General features: G+C 37.2%; 1 protein-coding gene across 1 annotated transcript in view; it reads left to right on the top strand.

Moving 5' to 3' along the window:
- Nucleotides 1-4340: 4340 nt before the first annotated feature.
- The window catches only part of ACSBG1 (acyl-CoA synthetase bubblegum family member 1), a 34995-nt gene continuing 29113 nt past the window's right edge, over nt 4341-10222 (top strand). Inside the window, exon 1 of the mRNA XM_054213398.1 lies at nt 4341-4712. Within this exon, the coding sequence (XP_054069373.1) occupies nt 4633-4712 (80 nt within the window). The 5' untranslated portion in view covers nt 4341-4632. The remainder of the gene's footprint in view (nt 4713-10222) is intronic.

Below are 10222 nucleotides of genomic sequence, written 5' to 3'. Positions count from 1 at the left end.
CAGAGACACAGGTGAGAGCACAATCTGCTGAATTGGAGCTGTAGTTTCTCGCAGCACCCTTTATTTTTGTAAAAAAGTTCCAAAAATAACTTTCATTACAAACACCTGAAATAAAAAAGTAAGTCAGGAATCGGAGGGCTTGAAACTTGTGTCTGTTTTCAATCACATTAAATTTGCATAAAGAACTTCAGTAGCCCCTCCAGAAGGTGAAATCAGAATCACAACAGGCTTTCCTTGGTGTTGACCTGGATTCTTTCAGCATCTAAACCTGAACAAGTATCGTGATTTCTTCAAAACTTAGGAAAACACCCTTTGAATAATATTTTTAACCTACGATTTTTAGTCTTATTTAAAATGTACTTTCAAAAGCCTATTTAAAGTATAGTAGTTTCATGTAATGGACCTTTAGTGGTGCTGCAACTTTTCCCCCCTAATTAATATCTGAAAAGGATGTTTTGTACAGAAGCAAGCTCTTAGGAAAAAATCTTTTTGCCTGTGATGGAAAGTGAAAGATCTGTATCTCCAAGAAAATGTAAATGATGGCATTTGTTTTGAGCTATTTTAGCGCAGCGTATGGTGAGTGACTAGCATCTTTAGAGGATTTTTCTGAGGCAAGTTTTAATTAAAATGTGTAACAATCTGTAGTAATTCATTTTATGATATAGTAATACAGAAAGACTAAGACCTATTTTCATAGTACAGTTTTCATTGGTTAAAGGCTGGGCATCTCTAAGTGGTTTGGGCCTGTAGAAAACTTGACTGTAAATGTGACTGGATAAATGAAGACCTGGATGTAAATGTGAAAATGCAAGCTACTTACTTTGAGTTTAAAACAGTCTTCTCCTCAGAAAGAAGCAGCAAAATTGTTTCTAGCTGTGCTGGTCCTCAGACCAACTGTTGTTTTGACCTGACAGGATGTTCTCCCTCTCTCCAGTTGCTTGGAAACAGCTGCCTCTTTCTCCAAATGTGACTGAAATGCCTGTTGCTACGGCATGGTCAGTGAGAGAAAACAATTTTACAGAGAGATTGCTAATTAACGAAATATTAATACATACAGCTGGTTATGCTCATGGATAGCAAAGTGTTTTGTGGGGTAGACTCTGCTTCACCTGACCCATGTACATGAGGCAGTCTTGGTGGTTTTGCCTAGAAATGCTGATTTGAATATGGGTAAATTCTCTTCATTTCTGCAAGTATGGGGAGGCACAGCTAGGGGTAAAAGTTGTCCTGTTTCTCACCTGAACTCCTTCATTGGAAATGAATTAGTATAAAGTGTGTGACAATTTAAAAAGATGTTGCCTGCCTGGGGTTTTTCATTATGGAATCAGCCCTCAGCATCTTCTCTGTGGCCCAAGCTAGTATAAATTTGTTGATCTTTAAGGTATGCTTTGAGACTCATTTGTTTACTAAGACTTAATGGGGGCATAGCCACAGTAATGTCTGAAGACATGTTTGGATTTAGAATTTTGCTTAAACCCTGAAACCTGCTCTTGTTTAAGAGTAACTGTGGAGTTAGCTTTGTTTTTAGTTTAGCAAAAGTTTTTAGAGGCCAGAATTCATCTTTAATTCTATGAGGAAAAAAAAAAAAGCTGTATGAATGTATCTTGTGTGGAAGCTGTTCATAATCACAGTAAATGCAGTTAACAGCCATTCGCGAGCAGAGCAGACAGAGGGCTGCAATTAGTAGCAAGCTGTAAAACTGCCAGCTTCTAGAAGACTGATTTGAAGTAATGAAAAAAGAGTAGAAGTAGTGCCATTTTTGTAAACAAATGCAACAAAGCCTTTGAAATAGAAACTGTAAAAGTACTAGATGTTTTGCTGGTGGTTGTTGTGGGGTGGGTTTTTACTGATTTTAGACTCAGTGCTAGAGGTGCAGAATAACAATAGGAGTATCAGCTTAACATCATGCTTGTACCAAAAATCATTGTTTTACACGTTTGTTACCAGTTACACGATTTTTTAAAAAAAAAAGTGCCAATCACACAGAGTTGTTTTGTTACATGAATCAACAACCTGCTTATACTAACTGGGATGAACAGCGAGGAGCATCCAGAATTAGTACACTCCTCTATTCATTTTAAATAAATACAAGTTTTATGGCAAAACAAGCACATTTGCCTTACAAGTAAAGCAAGGAGGGGGTACACAACTATGGGCAGTTTCATGTTGCCATAGAGGCGTTGTGAATTAAACCTGAAACATCCTGTCCCAAACGTGAACGGGTGCCACACGCTCCACCCGTGCTAAGGCTGATCTGCACATTGCGGTGCTGTTGGTTACTGACCTTAGTAACAACATCGCTTTGTTTTGGCCTCTGTGATGTTACTGTTTGGGATCTTGTGACAGTGCAAGTTTGTAGTGACAGTGTCTTCAACTCTACGTTTCAGTCACTAATTCCTGAAAGATACCAATCATACTTGTAGAGCAAAGGATGTGAACAGTACGTGAGCTTTATTTGCCTCTTAATTTCCCTCATAGCTTTGTTAGCCTGCCAACGTCTTAACCTGTAGCTGGTAAAAGCAGCCCATCCCACTGCAAAAATTCAATCTGAGTCTAGTGCAGCCTTGTGCAAGTTGCAATGCAGGTAGATATAGGCATAAAAGAAAAGGACCATAGCATCATGTAAACTGCAGCATGTAAAAATCATTTGAAGGTGACGATCATTCCTTACTGAACTCTACAGCTCGCCTCATTTGTTAGGATTTATTACTTGAAACTTGAGGAGCACCTAGAAATTTTGTACCAGAACTACAAAGGCAAATTCCATGTAGAGCTATTTCTTACAGCATGATGTTCGTAAGTCTATTGTTAAAATGACAGGCCTGTTTGTAGCTGACAATTGCAGGAAACTTAGTCTAGCACAATCATGTGAGTTTGCTATTACAGTCCAACAGTACACAGTCCAAAAGCAACTCTTCTCCACCAGTCCCTCCCAATAAATTGCCCTTGCTTCACAGCCTGGCTGCCCTGCAGCCGCTTTTCTTACTGGGGGAGTGATTTAGCAGAGGAAAATCCTTGATTGCGTCAAAACAATTTTCTAGCCATCAGTTAGTTTAAGGAAGATTATATGAAAAACAAACAAAATTAATCCTTTCTAAACATGGTATGTATAGAAGAGATGTAAATATGAAGTTTTATGTTTATTCACTGAAAGTGCAAGTTTTAGAGAAGTAACAGCCATTTTCCTTCCATGAGGCCAGCCTGTTACCTAGCCACTCAACATCCAAGATGCAACCCACGCGAGGTAATTAGTGATTGTCTAATTGGATTTCTTCATATAACGTAGCATGTAAAACATTTTAAATGACCAGAAGAAGGAAAAAACAACCAGATTTCTCAGAACAGAGTTTAATCCTGTTTTTTCTTTATTATATTTCTGGAAAGTTACTTGCAAGCCCATGGAAGATACCTGTCGGCTTTCTGAAAAGAATCATTAGAATAAAGTGGGAATTTGGAGAATTATTGCAAAATGAAGGAACTACATCAATCCTGACAAAAATTAATTTTAGCTGCATAAGATGACACATTTTTACCATCGAAATACCCCCTGTTCTGTGTTCAGATATTTTCAAAGCAAGTTTCTGGTGTGAGAATAGACACCTTGGAATCCCAGAATCCCACTGCAGAGTTTTCTTTGTCTTCCTTTCATTTCAAATTGCATTATCTACACTTAGGCATTCGGATGTGGTGCAAGATACCCTGGAATAAAATTCACATCTTTCTATAAAGGTAGATGTTTACTAGCCTTACATTTTCCTAATCGCTATGGCTGTCTTTGTACCACTAAATAAACCATTCTAGATCATGTTCTCTGTCTCTGAAGGCAAATGTCATGGCCCAGCTTGCGTCCCTCTCTTCCTCCTTCAGACAGGGCAGTCATTAACATCATCTCCCAGTAACAGCCCCTGGCATGGGTTAGCCCCTGGCTTAGGGAGATGCCAGTTCAGTTTGCACAGACCAAAACCACCCCAGAAAAGGTGTTCACTGTGGATGGCTTGAGTCATTCCCTGGATCTTTTTTGTTTACTAGTATAGAAGTAGCCTAAGTAGCTAAACTAGACTTTCTTACATCCTGGGAAGTAATTTGTTTAGTCATGTGGAGAAACTTCTACACTGAAGTGCTGGTGTAGTTGTGATGCTGGAGGAGGTGCTCGGCCATTGCCGTACTGGGTGTAATTGACTTGAAGCCATTTCCTAAGGTAATTAATCTGCGTTTTCTTTAAGAAAATAACTTCACTGAATGTTCTTTTTTTTGAAACTAGAGTTAATAAAATTAGAATTGCTTCAACTTCTGTGAACGAATTAGTTGGAAATCTTGGCAAAAGAAAAGATTTGCATCTTAAAGCATTGTAGACTCATTAAAATTCTTCTCACGGATACTTAAAGAAAACTGAATTAAAAGGAAAGTTTTAACAGTAAGCGGCTCACAGGGACTGCGACATTTCAAGCATGTTAAAATCAGAAAGAAATAGCTTTTGTAGCTGTAGTCTCCTCCTCTTGTATTACGTGTTGTTTTTTTTTTTAACAAATAACCAGTTACTGTTGGTTTCTTCACTTGTCTAAGTAGCTTATTTATCCCTGACCCGCACAGTTCTTTAGCATATTTGTGACCAGCTTTAGAGGGTTTGTCAGCATGCCTACCAGTGGAGAGGCTCTTACGAAAAAATTACAAGATGAAAATGCAGTGAATATTTCAGAAAGCTATGAAAATGGGTAAAGTAGCTTGAGTATTTATTTTCACAAACTGATCTACCAGTTTTTCACAACTTAAGTTTGTCTTCTACTACCATGCAGATCCACAAGAACCTTGTCTGCCTAATGGTGTCTTTACTGTCTAATGCAGAATAAGGTGTATCTTTTGAGGCTAGAATGAGAGAAAATTGTAATGAAGATTCTAAATAGATTTATTCTCCTATGCTAACTTCTAGTTTAGCGTTAATAGCATCGTTCAGTATGGACTATGTTGCTTGTATCCTGTATGCATATATCTAGTTGTATCGCGTTCATTTTATAGCACAGGGGCTCTTAGCCCCAGAAGTGGGCTCAGCAGTTCTGACAAAAGGTGTGCTTAGCTCCGGTGGCTCAGCTGCTCACAGCTTTGCAAAACCATGGAATACTTGCAAAAATACTAGTAAACTACTAGACTCCTATGCTTCAGTAAATGAAATGATTAATGGCTTTTCAACCATGTGGTGTGATCATAGGCATTCTTAAATACCAGAAAATAGCAAAGTTCAGATAGCTCAGAAAAAAAAACCAGTTCATGCTTCTGTACCATTTCGTCATGTGTTTCTGATGGTAAAAGGGGCACCGAAGGCTCTAGAAGTTCAGTACTAGTTGCTCTGCACATATTACAATGCATATAATCTACTTTGAATGGACTTTCAAAAATACCCTAGCTGCAGCTATGGAAGTAGGTCTCTATTCCCTCCTGAATTTGAGGGAATAATCCTCAGGTGATAATTTGATAATAAGATGTCGTTGAGCATCTTCTTCCTATCAAAGGCAACAGAACTTAGAGCACGGGCTGGGAAGCTTCATTTTGGAAGAGTTTGGTTTAGGGTCTATGTTCCCTTTTTACAGGTAAAATTGGCCACTGACTGCTGTCTTCTTTCTGTCCTAGGCAGCACAAAAGGGAAAATACTTTCTTTTTCCTGTTACTCTGTCACTGGATTGGTAGCTTCTGTTAGAGAAAGCTCCCCATCTCTAGAGTTTGTGGGAATACCTAATGTAAAAATAGAACAACACATCTCACAGGAAGTATTTTATCTTCTGATTATTATAAGTTTGTCACTATTACTGCATACTAATTATCCGTTCTCAGAGACTGAACTATTGTATCAGGTAGATACTTACTTTCTGTTAAATTAAATCTAACTTCACATTTGTTTAGGTGACAATTTGTATGTTACGTCACTTGGAAGATTTGCTTGACCCTTTCAGGTAAACGGTTGGGATAATTTTTATCATAATGGTTTCTTCTGTTCTGGGCTTTGTAATCCTGGAAAAGCATCATTAGGAGCAACCTGTAGACTTAACATTTTTGGAAAAGCAAAAAGTTTAAGAACTTTTTGAAAGCTTTTGAATGTTTTGTTATTGTTGTCGTTGCTTCTGGAGTCCCAATGTTAGAATTGTCATTTTTTTGTTTAATCTGTACAAAGAACATAAAATGGTATTTGACTTGTGATCAGTATATGTACACACTGACTCATGAAAGTTAGGATTTTGCTAAATTAGTAATGCATGCCTCTATTGTAGTCCATGCATGCTTTTATTTGTGACATGCTTAAGCAAAAAAAACTTCCATTTTTTTTTTATTAAAAAAATAAAAAGCTGAAAGAGAATTTAAAAATATATAGTGTGTCCACCGTGTCGTGGTTTGGGCTGGACTGGCCAATGAGACCTGCAAACAGGAATTTTAAGCTTCTTGTATTAGAAAGATGCTTAGCGTTTGGTTTGTTTCTGAATTTCTAGCAAAAGAATGAGACAGACACTGGAACTACAAATACTTTGAATGCATTCAAAGCCCTTTGCATAAATACTTCTTTTTTAGTTTTTTGAAGAAGTCAGTGCATGTCGTCCTGCGTGTTTACCTGTTTTGAAGTTAGGTAGCAAACTTTATGCACCTTTTTTGTATGCTGGAAGTAGGATTCCAGGTAGAAAGTACTAGACAAAGAAAATAAAATTCTAGCAAAATGGAAAGAGGAAGAAAAGACCTTTTGTAAGGCTGAAATTGAATCAGTGTGACCTAAAAATAAGGAAGAGATGAAATAATGAGTTCTGTGTAACTGAACTTTGCTACACTCCCTGCATACAGAGCCGTACAGAGCCAGCTACTGGAAGATTTCAGCTTCAGGTCTGGGTTTTTGCAGTGCAGGAGAGAACAGAGCCAGAAAATCTGTACCAAGGTCAGTGAAGGGTTGTAGTACGCTCCCAGCTGCTGAATAGAGCCTTTTTGGGGGGGAATGAAAAAAAGGCTGGGTACATTGTTTGTTCCTTCCTATTCACCCACATAGTTCTCAGCTATCTGTAAAATTGGTCTGCTCACCAAAATAAATGGCCTGATTTTTGAGGATATTTAGTCCTAATGAAGGAAAAAAATACTTTAGTTTTATCTTTTGCATGCAAAGAGGTTGGTTTTACTAGAAGATCTGTGCCAACTGTGTTATATGGTGAAATAGGTCTCAACTGTTAACTTTATCTTTAGTACTTCGTTCTTTATTAAGCATTTGTGTTGCTTTTAAATATACCTTCGTGTGGGAAGAGGTTATATGAGTAATTTGAGAAAGACTGGTTTCTTGTGCACTATGAAAAGCAAACTGATGGTTGAATCAGCTGACCCTTTTTGCAAGAGTAGGAACATATCTGGGCAGATTTGTGGCCCCATTTTAAATCTCTCATGAGAGCATGAAAACCAATTAAAAACTAAATCTAACCTGTTCTTCGAGGACAAAGGGAATTTTTAAATAGAATGAAAAAGGAAGGTATTATAATATTGCCCTAATTTGAATAGAGGATTAATTAGTAAATAAGACGACCAGTCATAATAGATAGCAGTGTCCCTGTATAGGACCACGAGGACCTCTTGTGACTCTTTAGTTTGCCCTTTAATATAGGAAGAATTTTACATGTAGTGCAAAGTTAGGGTTTAAAGAACTAATGTTGTGTGTCATTACTGTGGGGTTTTTTCCTTATGTTGTAGAAAATGGGAAAACAACTTCAAAATGTCTTGGGTAACAATTCACAGCTCCTCAAAGTCTGGAGAATGTAGTATTTGCTACTTGGCTATTTATGTGCTGGTCACAGATTTCTGTTTAACTGCTGAGCTATCAAAGCTTTGGTACTATGTTTCTATGTTGATTTAAGTCAGAGTGACTTTATTGTCTTTGTCTAGAACTGTAGAACAGATCCGTGATTCTAAATTTATTGTCTTGCACTCCCTCCTACAACCTCTCCCCAGAGCTCTGTCTTAAAATATTGGATTCAGCACTTGCAGGATGCATGGGGAATCGGGAAAGGATTACTCACTAATGGGATCCAGATGAAGATATTTAGTTGCTGAAGTTTCTAGGCAAAGTGCCAGAATCATTAAAGTTTTCAGAGGTACTCGTAGGTAATTTAAGCCATCGCTTTTTGCTGCCAGAAGAATTGTCAGATGATTACTTAATGATTCCATCTTGAATTCGAATGCCCCAATGAGCTGTTGAAAATGCCTGACACCCAATGAAAAGTACTTCGGAATGTGCAGATGTAGACCAAAAACATACTACCAAAAGCAGCTCTAATGTTGATTAGGGCTGGTGGAATGTGTATAGCTGGGTTGTCCTAGAGAACATGTAACAAAAGCTTAAGTGGGAAAAAAATAATTTCCCATTGTTAGACCGGAGATAAATATTTAGGACACTTGTCACAAAGAACGAAGCAGCAAAAGATGGACACTATAATTGGAAGGAGGATTTTTTTTTCATCTACTTTATTATGGGTTACTTAAATAATCAAACCACCAAGCTGTATGAGTTTAGAGATGAAATTCACCAAGTCATCCTCAGGAGAAGCAAGCAGGGGAAGATTAAAATAAAATTTATGAAGAAGTTCTGCCTTGGAAAACATGCATATTTTCCATTCAGCCAATTTTTTATGTAATATATAAGATTAATATTTAATAGTTAGGAAAGCCAATTCAACAACAGTGTTTGAGGGGAAAAAAGTACTTGTGCAAATGGGGATTTGCACACCTTGCTACCTAAGATTTAACACTTGCATATTACAAAACCTTTCTGTGGGCAAGGCGAGCAGAGAAAGGAGTTTAATTATAAGGTGGAGACTATGTTGTAAGAAATATGTAGTAACATGCTTACTACCACTTGAAAGTAGCCTAGTGGGTGAGCTTGTAAATGATATGCTCAGAGGAACAGCAAAGCAGATGAAGGAGCTGCACTGCTTTGGATCATCACAGTGTGGGCAAAACACGAGTGAGCCTTCCTGAGAGCCATTGGGTCTGGAGGCAGTACTTCCAGGAGAAGCTAAACGGATTGCTTTTTAGAAAAAGCATGTAAGTGACAGAGAAATCGCATGCACTCAGCAGACGCTGTACCCGAGCATTCCCTCATTATTGGCTGTGTTCTTTGTTGTAGACAATCTGCAGGATAATTTATTTTGAGGGAATAAAAGAACAAAAGTCATGCGATAGTATATAATAATGTCTCTTTTGTGAGCAGTTGTGAATGTGATTTCCAGACTTTAAGTACTTCGACTCACTATATATATATATAAAAGATTATGAGTAAATATCCTGAAGTCTAAAGGAATACCTTGTACTGAATAAAGTATTAGCAATATACACATGTAGTTATTTGATAAAGTGCTTATTTTTGCAAGTTTATAGAAAGATGGATTATTTTTTCAAATTCTAATAACCCCTGTAGAGAGCCATCTGGTAAAAATTCAACATTGACAAAGCTACAGGAGTTGAATAACAGTGATAAGGAATAGGGATATGAATAGAATGTGAGATGTCTTTTTATTTGCCACTATACATAATCTGTTTAACAAATAGCTTCGCCTTAAATCTCATGATAATATGACTGCTGCAGAACAGTGTTCATATTCCATTGTCACAATTTGTGATCTTAGAAATCACTCTGCAGAATTAAGGCCGAAGTATATTGAACCCTACAACATAAAGTTCATAGTTTTTAAATTTGAGAGAAAAGATTCTCACCTAGTTACAAGGGACAATCAGTGTATTCTGTGAGGCTTATTAAAGCAAGAATTTCTGTAAAACATTTTCCCGATAGAAATCATTGGTTCATTTTCATGTTAATGACTGACTTTATAGATTCCTTTTGATTTTATTCTTAGTATTTTCACAAGATTTTACTATGAGGAGAGAGTTTAGAGGACAGCAAATATCTCACTGTATTTGACCTAGAATATGAGATGTAAACAGAAATTCCAATTACCAGAGAAGGAAACATAGAGACTGTGGAAAGGAAAGGCCAATTCCAAAGTCCCTTGAAACAAAACAAAACAAAAAATTACAGACATTAGTATCACAATAAGTAGCGCCATTAATCAGGCACTTGATATCATTATGGTAACAGACAAAACAGTTTTTCTAATGTGTAACTTCAGCAAAAGAACGCTGCCATTTCCTAATGATAAAAGTGGAGAGATTTAGCTGTTACATTTAATTTCTGTAGTACGACAAGAAATGGTACTGT

Source organism: Rissa tridactyla, chromosome 9 (assembly GCF_028500815.1).
Source record: "Rissa tridactyla isolate bRisTri1 chromosome 9, bRisTri1.patW.cur.20221130, whole genome shotgun sequence".
Lineage (NCBI taxonomy): Eukaryota > Metazoa > Chordata > Aves > Charadriiformes > Laridae > Rissa > Rissa tridactyla.
The sequence above is the reverse complement of the archived record's forward strand: the minus strand, read 5'-3'. Positions and strand labels throughout refer to the sequence as shown.